The 12,748-nt window shown below is 40.7% G+C and overlaps 3 protein-coding genes across 4 annotated transcripts; 1 reads left to right on the forward strand and 2 right to left on the reverse strand.

The window, feature by feature from the left end:
- Positions 1-1,122: 1,122 nt before the first annotated feature.
- cdca8 (cell division cycle associated 8) lies at positions 1,123-7,416 on the reverse strand. 2 transcript variants are annotated; one of them, XM_062436611.1, is made up of 11 exons: positions 7,372-7,416; positions 7,012-7,104; positions 4,232-4,360; positions 3,977-4,017; positions 3,746-3,821; positions 3,507-3,574; positions 3,287-3,369; positions 3,069-3,167; positions 2,022-2,151; positions 1,528-1,614; positions 1,123-1,355 (listed from the first exon to the last, which is right to left on the reverse strand). In XM_062436611.1, the coding sequence occupies exons 2-11, from the start codon at positions 7,100-7,102 to the stop codon at positions 1,320-1,322; spliced, it is 840 nt and encodes a 279-aa protein (XP_062292595.1). In that variant the 5' UTR covers positions 7,103-7,104; positions 7,372-7,416; the 3' UTR covers positions 1,123-1,319. The 2 variants fall into 2 exon arrangements, with proteins under 2 accessions (XP_062292595.1, XP_062292594.1); XM_062436610.1 differs by having other exon boundaries at positions 3,507-3,577.
- A 183-nt stretch (positions 7,417-7,599) lies between these two features.
- airim (AFG2 interacting ribosome maturation factor) lies at positions 7,600-10,382 on the forward strand. The gene is made up of 4 exons (XM_062436613.1): positions 7,600-8,045; positions 8,940-9,119; positions 9,201-9,319; positions 9,463-10,382. The coding sequence occupies exons 1-4, from the start codon at positions 7,777-7,779 to the stop codon at positions 9,501-9,503; spliced, it is 609 nt and encodes a 202-aa protein (XP_062292597.1). The 5' UTR covers positions 7,600-7,776; the 3' UTR covers positions 9,504-10,382.
- A 24-nt stretch (positions 10,383-10,406) lies between these two features.
- On the reverse strand, positions 10,407-11,096 carry cldn35 (claudin 35). The gene has a single exon (XM_062436612.1). It carries the CDS (start codon positions 11,094-11,096, stop codon positions 10,407-10,409), a length of 690 nt encoding a protein of 229 aa, XP_062292596.1.
- Positions 11,097-12,748: the final 1,652 nt, after the last annotated feature.

Raw genomic sequence — 12,748 nt, forward strand, 5'->3', positions numbered from 1 at the left:
ATGATATGTAGAACAGGTGCACGAGGGCTCAGTACTCCGCTAACGAGGGATATGAACTGCACGCACCGCTGACCACAACATCTGTCGTTTGCAGGGATGCAGAGTTTGGTTTTTACCTCTGCAACACAGTTTGCGCAGCGAGAGACAGCAGATGATAAAGCACTTAAGATGGATACAGATGGAGGGGACCAGGCCCAGTTTCAGCTGGGGGCACAGAGTTCCCCATGATGTGGCTCCGTAACATATGATGCGTGAGGATCCAGTGAGAATCACAAAGAGTTATGCTTGTCTATCTGGGCCCAAGGTGAGGCCCTGGTCTGACCCAGATCACCATCCCAGGTGGAAACCCTAACGAGCTGAATCAGGCTTAACGATGCTTAACAAGCATCTAATTGGCAGGGTTATGATGTCCCCGAAGGTCAGAGTGCAGGTTCCTGTGCCAGCAGCAGGACGGGGTGCCATTTCCTGCCAACAGCACGTCACATGACACACTAATGTCCCCACTAATGCGCAACCAAAGTAGGGAAAGGACATGGGGAACTTCTTACATAAGCAAAAGTTTACAGCTCATAGAGGAAATGTGCACAGAAAAGCAAAGACGCATCGAGTAGAAACATTTTAGATTTACGACACTTTAAGACATATTTATGAACCATGTCTGAATCAGCTGTATCATTTATCAAATTTGGTTTGGTTTGGTGTGGCACAAGAACAAACAAATCTTTATTGCCATTTTTATCTACAGATTAACTAAAGTCATGTGTTTTTTTTCTTCAATTTTTGGTTTGAAATGAAGGGTTTGTTGTGGACAATAGTTTGAATATCTAGTTGTTGTGATAACATGACAGCAAAACACACAGAAGACAGCCAGACTTCAGTAGTTAAATGCTGCCACCTACTGCCCTTTATACAGCAGTACACCAGATTATATTGCAAAGAAAAAAATGTTTAGTAATTTTATAAGTGCATGACTAAAGCATTGTATTAAAAAAAACATAGCCAACATATAATTTCTTTGATGAACTTTCTCACTCACACTCTCACCAACACATTTCCCAATAATTCCTCATAATCCCAATGAAACCATAGACCATAAAATCCTTTATCAGATGTATAGATTTTATATGTACATAAGGTATGTAATTGCATTCTTTAAAGCAAATTTACATGTCAGAAAATAAAAAAACAGGAACAAAAGACAGGAAAAGTGATCTGTCATTCCGGTGACTGAAGTCCAGTAAAACTAAAATATTGACAAAAATCTTAAAAGGATCTTTTAAAATCTAACCCTATCAGTAAAAAAAGTCCACATTAGGATGTTAAATGCTTGTTCCACACAGTGTTGTGAGGCGATTCTGTCAGGAAGAAAAAAAGAAAAGGTCAGAATTAAATAAACTAATATTACACTAAATAATAAGGTCAAACAGGTTTATTGCATATATACTTCTATCCAAGTATGTTAGAGACGTGTCCAAAACACTCTGCAGTGACACTACAGAAATGTTGTCCCAGAACTGATCAATATACCTGCAACTGTCGAATGCTCCTTAGGGCGGTTTCATCCAGGAGTGACAGATCCACTGAGTCCATCTGACTGGCCAGCAGCTGAACACTCTGAATCAACACATTACAAAATAAATGGTCAACAAATTGAGTAAAACGTGAGTAAAACACACAGGTCACATTTCAACATACACACAGCCCAAACATACAGACCACATAAAGAAATATTCTCACATTAATGTATTAATGTTGATTTAATATACAATGACTGAATCTCCTCTGCTGCCAAAAGAGAGTGCAAAAACACTTGAACCATTTCTGCATTTTCAAGCAAATATTAATAGTAATTCTAAATATTTATTTCAAATTTCTAAATAACATAACTTTTAAATCTAAAGGTCCAGTCTGCTCTATAAAGAAGAATCTGTCCTTTACTGATCTTTCTGGTTTAAGCAACATCATAGTCATGACTCTCCTGTGTGATCCAGAAGCCTGAGCCCTGCCGCCTGTGTGCTCACCTCTCCGTTGCCGATGGGGACGTTGATGACAATGTCGGTGTCACCTGCTGCAATGGGAGAGCCATTGACGGAAATGCTGTAGACCCTTTCTTTGTGGCGGGGAATTCTCACAGCGGGGGTCTTAGGGAGCCTGAGGAAAAGATGGTTGCAGTGGTGAGTGATGTGTGAAACGCATTCTGCTTAGAAACAAAACCTACAGAAACTTCTCAAGCTAGTGAGCTAGTTTAGTCTCCAGTGACAGATGCTGTATGACACATAAAAGCAAAGCAGGTTTCTATTCTAATTGAGTTTTCAGAGAATTACAATCACTATAACAGCTAAAAGCAAAAAGTGAACATCAATTTCTTGTGGTGAAATTGCTTTAGTGTTAAAGAACACTGATAATAGCATATGAAGCAAATGGTACACTGGTGGAGACGTTCAGAGCAACAGCACGAGTATCCAACATAAAAACAGAAACTAGTAATTCATCATCTGGAAATATTACATGCACACAGTGTTGCATAAACCTTTATTTAACATCAGAGTGAGCTCCATAAAAATCAATAACACATCTGCAGTAGATCACTTGACAGGTTGACAAAAATTAACTACAAAATCAGAAATCATGTAACACGTAGAACACAAATGGACAAGATACACTTCAGCATCTTGCTTTGATATCTTTATTTATCACTCCTTTTGGGCAAAGATGTTTCCCCGTCAATGCCTACAAAGCCCTACTTCAGAATTTTCATCAGTTCATTTCTGTGCACTACAACGTTACTGTTGGCTTTCTGCAGTATCTTGAACGTTGCGTGAGGAATCTGGTTGCCGGATAACAGCAGGACGTTACACAAACATGATCTCACGAGGCAGATTTCTCTTGGAGGAAAGATGATTTCTTGGACATGTAGTCACGTAACTAATGTTTCTAACTGGCTTCTTTCATTGGCATAATCCAGTTTCTCAGTGTAAGATGGTTTCTTATGTGTCTGTCAGTGTACAATTATTATTATTTTTTTTTTGGTAGTGAAATCTAATGGATGCATCGAATGTAATGCTTACCTTGGGTCAAAGCGTGGGGTGATGAGGGGAGTCGAGCCCATCAACAGAGAAGAATCCAGCATGTTCCTGGCAGGAGTGATCATGGGCTTCCTGGATGATCTGAATCCACACAGACAAAACTTATATTAATGAGGCTATTGGCCATTACAGACATGCAAATTGAAGACATAAAAAAATCCCATTAGAAATAGAAAAATAAAGACAAATATATATCTTACCTTCTGATGGAGGTGTTTTGCTGGCTGATTGAAAGTGCTTTTGCTCTTTTGGAGGTAGTTGGAGGCTTCCTCGTTGCCTTACCCTGAATTAAGAACAAGTGGTTAAAACAGCACAACACTGTATACAAATGACATTCAACACCATCCAACCCACATATTTATGATCAGTGATGTTACATTATGCTTTTCTTGTGTGCTTCAATCAAAAATCAGCCACTACCTTCTTCACTGTGCTCGAGGGGATTTCATCCTCTGAACAGGATTTGCTTCCAGCCTTTTTCTTTGTCGCTGCTGGTTGGAGACAAGATTGATTAAATCCCTGTCTTTGCACGACGAAATGCAAATGCCACTGAACGAAAAATATCCTCAAGCATTTCTGTGTCAGCATCATATTAAAATTGTGAGTTTTTTTATTTGTGAAAACTTTGAAAAGAAACAGAAAAATGAGTGTTAACATACTTTTCTTGACTGATTTTAGAAGGACGGCGTGATCCTCGGCCACGACACTCTCAACTATTGCTGCTTCCTCTTCTCTCTGTTAACAGATAGACATAAAGTCACTTCTTGCCACCACCTCCGTCACTCAAGTCACACGCTATGCATGCACGAGACAATGGGAATCTGAAACCTTTGACAGTTTGAATCGTGATACATGTAATGAGATGAGACAAGACAAGATACTCAACTCACCTTCGTATCATCCACCTGTGGTGACTTTGGTTTCTCAGACTCTGTAGAGAGAGAGAGGAGGTAAATGCTTTTCACATAATGTTGACAGATGGGTATATTGGTCTATACCTCTATATTTACAGAAAAAAAAGTCTGTAGTGAAGATTATAATTTTACATAGACTTGTCCACTTATGATCAGATCACCCAAGACACATTTTAATGCCAGGTGTGAAGAGCTCCTAAAAGTAATGTCAAAAGTTTTGTGGTAACTTACTGCAATATTCCAACCAGTTCATTAGCCTGACTGCCTTGGGGAGCTTAATCAGTCCCATGTTGTAGGTGTTGTCAATATCTTTCAACAGCTGGTTCATCTTCTCTTTTTGTTGTTCGACTCTTGTCTTCACTGTGAAAAAAACAAAAATAATTAGTTGTTTGGTCTATAAAATGTAATAAATGGTCAAAACATGTAGATCACTGTTTCCCAAATCCCACAGTGGATTCCTCAAGTGTCTTGTTTTGTCTTGACTGACAGTCCATTATCCAAACATATTCAGTTTACTGTCACAGATAACATCCAGTATTGGTCACATACTGTATATACTTGTATATCATAACTATATAACACTCTCAATGTTGCCTTACAAATATAATAGTTAATAAAAGACTGCTGCACAAGATGTACTGTGTCCTGTGGGGACAGCAGTATATTAAAGGTTGGTTCACACATTTCAAGTCTCTGTTAAAACAACATCCAGGTGCCCATAAGAACACAGAGGTTTTACTCACTGTAATCATTCCTCCTGTTCATACTGGCTATTAAAAGATTCCCTTCACATGTGGTTTGAATGTAAGGGATGGGGGCACAGAGTTATTTTGTGCAAAAAGGCATTTAAACATTCACCTAAAGCTCATATGAGTAGATGAAATATATATACAGTGCTGTGAAAAAGTATTTGCCCTCTACCGAATTTCTTCTGTTTTTGCTTTTTTGTCACACTTACATGTTTCAGATCATCAAATAAACTTTAATTTAAGAAAAAGACAATGAGAGTGAACATAAAATGCGGATTTTAAATGATCATTCCATTTATTGAAAGTAAAAAATTATTCAAAACCTAAATCACAAATGTGAAAAAGTAATTGCCCCCTTAACTTAATAACTGGTTGTGCCACCCTTTGCTGCAACAACTGTAATCAAGCATTTGCGATAACTAGCAATGAGTCTTTCACATCGCTGTGGAGAAATTTTGGCCCATTCTTCTTTGCAGAACTGTTTTAATTCAGCCACATTGGAGGGTTTTCGAGCATGAACGGCCCGTTTAAGGTCATGCCACAGCATCTCGATTGGATTCAGGTCCAGACTTTGACTAGGCCACTCCAAAACCTTAATTTTGGTTTTTTTGAGCCATTCAGAGGTGGACTTGCTGGTGTGCTTCGGATCATTGTCCTGCTGCATAACCCAAGTGCACTTGAGCTTCAAGTCATGAACTGATGGCCGGACATTGTCCTTCAGGATTTTTTGATAGAGAGCAGAATTCATGGTTCCATCAATCACAGCAAGTCGTCCAGGCCCTGAAGCAGCAAAGCAGCCCCAGACCATCACACTACCACCACCATGTTTGACTGTTGGTATGATGTTCTTTTTATCAAATGCTGTGTTAGTTTTGTGCCAGATGTAACGGGACACACACCTTCCAAAAAGTTCCACTTTTGTCTCATCAGTCCACAGAATATTTTCCCAGAAGTCTTGGGGATCATCCAGGTGTTTTTTTGGAAAATGTGAGACGAGCCTTTGTGTTATTTTGGTCAGCAGTGGTTTTCGCCTCGGAACTCTACCATGGATGCCATTTTTGCCCAGTCTCTTTCTTATGGTAGAATCATGAACACTGACCTTAACTGAGGCAAGTGAGGCCTGCAGTTCTTTAGATGTTGTTCTGGGTTCTTTTGTGACCTCCTGGATGAGTCGTCGATGCGCTCTTGAAGTAATTTTGGTAGGCTGCCAACTCCTGGGAAGGTTAGCCACTGTTCCATGTTTTCCCCATTTGTGGATAATGGCTCTCACAGTGGTTCGCTGGAGTCCCAAAGCCTTAGAAATGGCTTTGTAACCCATTCTAGACTGATAGATGTGAATTACTTTGTTTCTCATCTGTTCTTGGATTTCTTTAGATCGCAGCATGATGTGTGGCTTTTTGAGATCTTTTAGCCTACTTCATGTTGTCAAACAGGTTCTATTTAAGTGATTTCTTGATTGTACAGGTCTGGTAGTATCAGGCCTGGGTGTGGCTAGTAAAATTGAACTCAGCTTTCCAAAAAATGTGGTTAATCACAGTTAATTCATGATTTGACAAGGGGGGCAATTACTCTTTCACATAGGGCCAGGTTGATTTGAATAGTTTTTTTTCCCTTAATAAATGAAATTATCATTTAAAAACTGCATTTTGTATTTACTTGGTTTATCTTTGTCTGATATTAGAATTAGTTTGATGATCTGAAACATTTAAGTGTGCCAAATGTGCAAAAAAAAAAAAGGTAATCCGTAAGGGGGAAAATACTTTTTCACAGCACTCTATCTATATATATATATATATATATATATATATATAGAGAGAGAGAGAAATTGATATATGCCAGATTTATAGTATTTTAAGCATAAAATTCCATCTTTGTGTTTCCTGACTGTATTCCTATTGAGCTGTGGTGAAAGCATAGTAACAAAAAAAAAGACTTTGGCACTAAAAAGACTACCATTGAAAGATATCTACTTGACTGTTTGCTTGACTCATTTGGACAGCTTAAGTTTCATATTAGCTTGAGATAAACTTACAATACATTTGTGCACAGATGGAGGACTGTGGACCCCCATCACTTTCATTGTAAGTGCATTATGAAGGGATCTCTCTCTAATAGCCAGTATGAAAGGGAGGACTGGTTATGGCAAGGAAAAAAATAAAAAAAAACTTACTTCAACATTCATTTGACAACTGATTGTTGATTTCAAACAGACTTTAAAAAGTATGAACCGCTCCTTTAACCATCAATTAAACATATATTCACCGTCGATGTCGAAATCCTCCAGGAAGGCCTCCAGCTTGGCTATCTTGGGGTTGTTTTTACGCTGTTTGGTGGTTCTCTTCCTGGGAGCCATGGCTGCATGAATAAACAGCAAAGAACAGAGGTGAATTTACGCACAGTTGTCAGCACCAAATAACCAGCTTCAGGATATAACTAACTTGACTGCGGACATGCTGCTGGCTAGTAATCGAGCTAACTACCGTTTGGCAAGATCACGCATTTATCCCGCAATGTGGCTAAAAAGCGTGGTATCCAGGTTCAATAATACTCACAAATGTTACATAAAACAACCAAATACCTATTCCTATACTGATGACACATACTTTATACGCTTTTTATTACCTGATGATGGTGTTTTTCTCCCTCTGTTTACTGACTCTTCTTCGTCTGTTTTTTTTCTTCCACAAAGCGATTTTCAAATCTCCGCGCTGGGTGGGGCAAATATCCAAAGTTAGCCAATTAAATCGCACGTTTGCGTTGCGTCACGGGTGGAATTTTCCTCGACCAATCGTAGCAATATACGTCACTGTTTACATCAGGAGAACCAAAATGGTGTCCAAACAGCATGGTTGCAGTAATGTAAGAATATGATGTTATTAGCAGCCAAAGACAACCACGCTTTTAAAGGCTACAGACATCACCGTTGCTCTAAACTGGATTTTAAAACATCTAGGCACAAGGATTCATTTAATTGGAAACACACAACTCTTTTGGGGGGACAGCTAATGTCTAAAATCGGCACCTGAAATGTCCAAAGCTGCACTATTATCACTTCAACAAGCGCTGAGGAAAAGCTTTCAGACTCTGGAATGCAACCAGAAAGTATGGAAGAGTGTGCTGTCCGAGTGCAGCCCCCTCATGGACTCTCTCGCGAACTTGGCAGAGCAATGGAAAGCGCTGTCCAACATCCAGATCGCCAACACACCTCTCAAAGACTTCCCAGACCTGGAGGAGAAGCTGCGTTTCAAACTTTTACTAGCCACGGATACAGTACTGGGGAAACTCAATGAAAAGATGTGAGTAACCAGATGGATCTTGCCAAACAACATGAAATAGAAATCACATATTATTACATATCTCACAGCTAATTCATAAGCAGTGAATAATAACTCATATGAGGACAGGAGTGCAGGGCAGATTCAACCTGCTGTGTGGGGTCCTGTACTGAATATGAGCCCCCTTTGACCCTCTCTTCCATGACATACTGAGATTGAAAAGCCACTGATTATTCAATACAGTGGAGGGGGGTTTGAGCCACTGCCAGGAGTGAGATATTGCTTTTTATAAAGCTGTTACTGAATATTACAATATAGAAATTAGAGACACAATTGGACATGTGATATACCTCCAGTACATGGTGAAAAGTGGTATCAGCTAGTGACACAGTAGTTACAAAGAGTGGCATATCAAAATCATCTGCAGCATATACTAGTAAGAATTACTGTATGCTGGTATAAGGTGGTACATGTCAGTGATGCATCAGCATGAGTGACATACCATTGAAGTGCCTGTGTATGTATCTTGTTGCATTTCAGTACCAATCACATACAGTGCAGTTGGTATACTGCATATAACAGCTTCATTACATTTTTTGCATCATGCCAGAAATAACAAGTGTTGCAATCCCACCTGCTTTTTTCTTTATTTATTGTTTATTTGATTAAACATGAGAAATACATTATGTAAGAAAAATATTCAACTCGATTTTGACATACTTGTAGGGGCATCCTGACATTACAGGACATCAGGATTAGGCAAAAATGCTGGAGACATAATCGAGTTTCCAAAAAACACTTGGACATTAGCACGCTTGATGCACAGTTATAAACCCTACATTTTATAAAGTGTTTATATGGATGTAATATGTCAAAACTACTGATCTGTTTATCGACTCTACTTCTTTCCCTCAGGTCTGCTCTCCAGTCTGTCAGAGACGCCATTAGTAACCAGGTCTATGCAGTCATTCAGCTGTACGAACAGAACGCAGACAGTCTGGACCTGCTCTCTGTAACCGAGCGCTCAGCTACCGCCCCGTCAATCGCTGACATGCTGGAGTGGCTGCAGGATGCTGAGCGTTACTATCGACAACAGTATCCTTAATGTTCACATTTGTATTGGCTTGGATTTGTATTGGTGGTTCTTTTTATTTCTCCCTCAACTCATGTGTTCAGATTTCTGAAAAAGAAGACTCTGCTACAGACGGTCCGAGCGGACAACCTCTCCCTGCTTGAATCTACTCCCGAGAAATGGAAATCATTGGAGTCTCCCAGTGCAGATAACCACATCACTGGTAAATGTTATTTCATTGTCATGCTGCTATGTAAAAGACTGTGTCATTTTAATTAGCTGTCAGTGGTAATAGCGAGTGTGTGTATGCAATTTATGAAGCTAGAGATTTGAAGCTGAACTAATTACTTCTTTGTTCGATTTCAGATACACTTTGCAAAGTGTCCTTCTTTATGGAGTCCCAGTGAACAGAGTGGAACTCTCTCCTGCTTGTGGATATGAAATAATTTATGTGAAGAGGCTCAAAGAGAAAAGTGGGATCATTTTAAGAACTTCAGATGGATGTATTTGCTGTGGATATTATGATGAGAAATGGATTTTTTTTCACAGCCCAGTCAGGTAAAATATCATTAGACTGCATCTGCGTTCACTGGACTGTAATTCAAAATGAAGATGGGACTTGCTGCCTATCAGGCGATGCCTCTATCTGCAGAGAAGAACATTGTGGCATCATTTCATACTTGAATGCTCTTACATCCAAAATCACTGTTGTCTGTGATGGTCAAAATGGTCCAAACCAAATGTGTTTTTGAGAAGAAACCAGAACACACAAGCATGGATAGAAACTTTATCAGTGAAACACAGTTGAACAAACTTGTTTTATTTCACAATTTGGATTTATGCAAACTCAGTCAAAGCTTTGTGTGACAGATCGAGAGGTAATGACATTGTCAGAGAATAACTGGTTGAGAAATCACTGCAATCATCACCACACAAGCCATCATTAAAGCCATTGTAACAGTCATACTTTTTCATGAAGTCTTTTGGTTGATTTGACAATAAAGGCAACAGGCTTTCTTCAGGCACTACTAAAAATCACATTGGAGCAAAAGTCAAATTTCAACCAAACCTGAATGTTATAAGTAGTAGTAAGAAGACAAGTTTAACGTTACAAAGAGATATACAAAATGAGCCAAATATAGATATATTAATAAATATATATAATTTATAACTTAGATTTAACAGACTTAAAAGTTGGGACAGAGTAAATTTAGAAACGTATTGACTGTCTCCTGGTGGACTCCTCAGTCTATCCACTGATGGCCTTTCTTCAGGTTCTCATTGTGCTGTTGCTGCTCGCACACATCATCCTATACATACTCCTTCAATGGTACACTGTTAGATGTGATAGGTTTTGGGGGATCTGGTGCTGAAGCAGGTGAATTAGCAAAGCTCCGGCCTATGTAGCCCCTGCGGTACCTGCCATCCCTCTCCATGAGGGGGCAGGTGCTGCTCAGCACAGCTCCACTGATCATAAGGATGACTGCAGATGCCCAGCCCAGATAGATAGCCTGACCCAGCTCTCGCTTGTGCATCAGGGGCACGTTGGGGTTGTAGAAATCCTGGATGACGGTGTTGGCAGTCCAGGAAACGGGAATGAGCACGCACAGGCCCGTCAGAATGAAGAGAACCCCGCCGGAGAGCGCGATACCCGCCTTGGCCCTACGGTCATCCCCGGCGCAGGTGGTGCACTTCATGCCGCAGCAGGACACGGTGCAGGAGAGCCAGCCCATGAAGATGGCCAAACACATGAGGGCGCGGGCTGCCTGGATGTCAGGAGGCAAGGCCAGCATGGAATCATAAGTCTTACACTGCATGTGACCAGTGGTCTGGTAGATGCAGTTCATCCAGATGCCTTCCCATTTGATCTCCGAGGTCAGGATGTTGCTGCCGATGAAGGCCGAGACCTTCCACTGAGGCAAGGCTGTGACTGCGATCGCCATGATCCAGCCGGTCACCGCACAGGTGAAGCTGATGAGCTGCATGCCTGTGTTCACCATGATGACACTTCTATAGATATACAGCTTCCGCTGAGTGTCCCTTTCTTTTGTTCTACCTTGTGGTTTGCTTGTTATTTTCTTTCTCAGCCTTTTATTTTTTTTGTCTTTAAAGTTTTTTGGTTTACTTGTACCTTTCCTCTCCGGCTTGGCCAAGCTTCCTACTGTCTTTGCCAAAATGTCACATTATCAGCAGCCATTTTCTTCTCTTTTTCTCTTCCTTTTCAACATCTGCTCACTGCTTTCACTTCCACATTCACTGGGTTATCCAGATGTAATCTCCCGTTTTCTTTTGGTGATAGTCATCCGCCTGTTGGAAAGCATCAGAGGCCTGCACACTTTCTCCTCCTTTTCATTCCAGAGTTTGAGTCAATGCATTATTGAGTAGTCGATAGCTGTGCAGTCACCTGTGGCAACCCGCAGATGCAGGATCAATCAGGCTTCAGAACCAGCACAGTTCAAGCCTCGTGGATGAAATGGATCTCAGCAAGGCTTTTTTTATTGTTGTTGAAGTGGTTCTATCCCTTCAACTGTGGTTCAGCCCCGGGAAGGTGATTGTTGAGCTGCTGTGTATATCAGTGCCACTCTCCTGGTTTGGTGTAGCCTTACCTAGATGGAGCAGACTGATATCACCTGATACTTGGATCCAAGGCCACTGACACTGCTATGAGCGTATCTTGTCACAGAACGGTTGAAAATAGTGATGCTTGAATACACAAAACAAAAAGTGGCGTAGTTTTTTACTGCTTTGTCGACAGAAATCTGATGTTTAGTCCTCACAAAATGAATAAAAGAAACATCCTGTAGAGATGCAGCTGATGAAACAGTCAGTCAATGATATTCCAATCCCTTATTTGAAAAAAGGTCTTCCTTTGGTGTGCTAGACTCAATAGATAAGCGTTCCAGTCTGTGAAAGAAAAGCAAAGGTTTCCTGAGGAAAACAGCCAGCAGAGCTTGTCATCAGACACTGCTGCTGTTGCTAGCTGAAGTGTCTCCTTGTTGACAATAAGCGCATGGGGGTCCAAGCCTTGAACGAAGCCACTTCAGACTTCAGCTGCTGCCAGGCTTTCACCCTCCCCCTTAAACCGCTTCCTTTTGGTAGCAACGCAGCCCAAATGGGTCAATCCGGTTCCAACAAAGGGTATAAATAATAATCAGGGCCACGTTATCAGACTTCTGGGTAAGCAGAGCATCGGGTCACTCCCTCCCATCTTCAGTACTGCTGTTGACAGTCAAACCTGTGAGAGCAACACTGAACCCCAGGAAGGGAAAAAAAAAAGAAGGATGCAGGAGGGAGGGAGGGCAAAAGAGGGTGAGACAACAAAATGAGGGAGGAATGGATGGAGCGGTGTATGTAGGTGGATCAGTTAACACAAAGACGACATGGGGGGGCTTTTACAATGGGGATTACACTCTGTTTCAAACCATACCACACAAACTCGTGCACATTTTAAAGGAGCTTTCACACAAAAAATGAGCTTTCAGTTGCCTTTTTTTGTCCGACTGAGCAATGAAAGGGAGAAAACAGCTTTACAAAAGGGGACATAGTTGTTTTTTCTTTAACAATAGCTGGCTAAAATGCTGAAAAGCCACAGGAGAAAATATACAGGTCACAGGTAAAAAGTCAGTCTCTATTGTAGTATGACAAGCAGGTC

The sequence above is a fragment of the Scomber scombrus genome, chromosome 16, assembly GCF_963691925.1.
Source record: "Scomber scombrus chromosome 16, fScoSco1.1, whole genome shotgun sequence".
Lineage (NCBI taxonomy): Eukaryota > Metazoa > Chordata > Actinopteri > Scombriformes > Scombridae > Scomber > Scomber scombrus.

Excerpts from the sequence above, each read along its gene's own strand:
- airim (XM_062436613.1), top strand. The coding sequence starts at position 7,777 with ATGTCCAAAGCTGCACTATTATCACTTCAACAAGCGCTGAGGAAAAGC. Across the intron at positions 8,046-8,939 it reads GGGAAACTCAATGAAAAGAT|GTCTGCTCTCCAGTCTGTCA; the intron begins GTGAGTAACCAG and ends TCTTTCCCTCAG. Across the intron at positions 9,320-9,462 it reads TGCAGATAACCACATCACTG|ATACACTTTGCAAAGTGTCC; the intron begins GTAAATGTTATT and ends GTTCGATTTCAG.
- cdca8 (XM_062436610.1), bottom strand. The coding sequence starts at position 7,102 with ATGGCTCCCAGGAAGAGAACCACCAAACAGCGTAAAAACAACCCCAAG. Across the intron at positions 3,822-3,976 it reads CACAGGTGGATGATACGAAG|AGAGAAGAGGAAGCAGCAAT; the intron begins GTGAGTTGAGTA and ends ATCTGTTAACAG. Across the intron at positions 3,578-3,745 it reads TCTAAAATCAGTCAAGAAAA|CAGCGACAAAGAAAAAGGCT; the intron begins GTATGTTAACAC and ends GTCTCCAACCAG.
- cldn35 (XM_062436612.1), bottom strand. The coding sequence starts at position 11,096 with ATGGTGAACACAGGCATGCAGCTCATCAGCTTCACCTGTGCGGTGACC.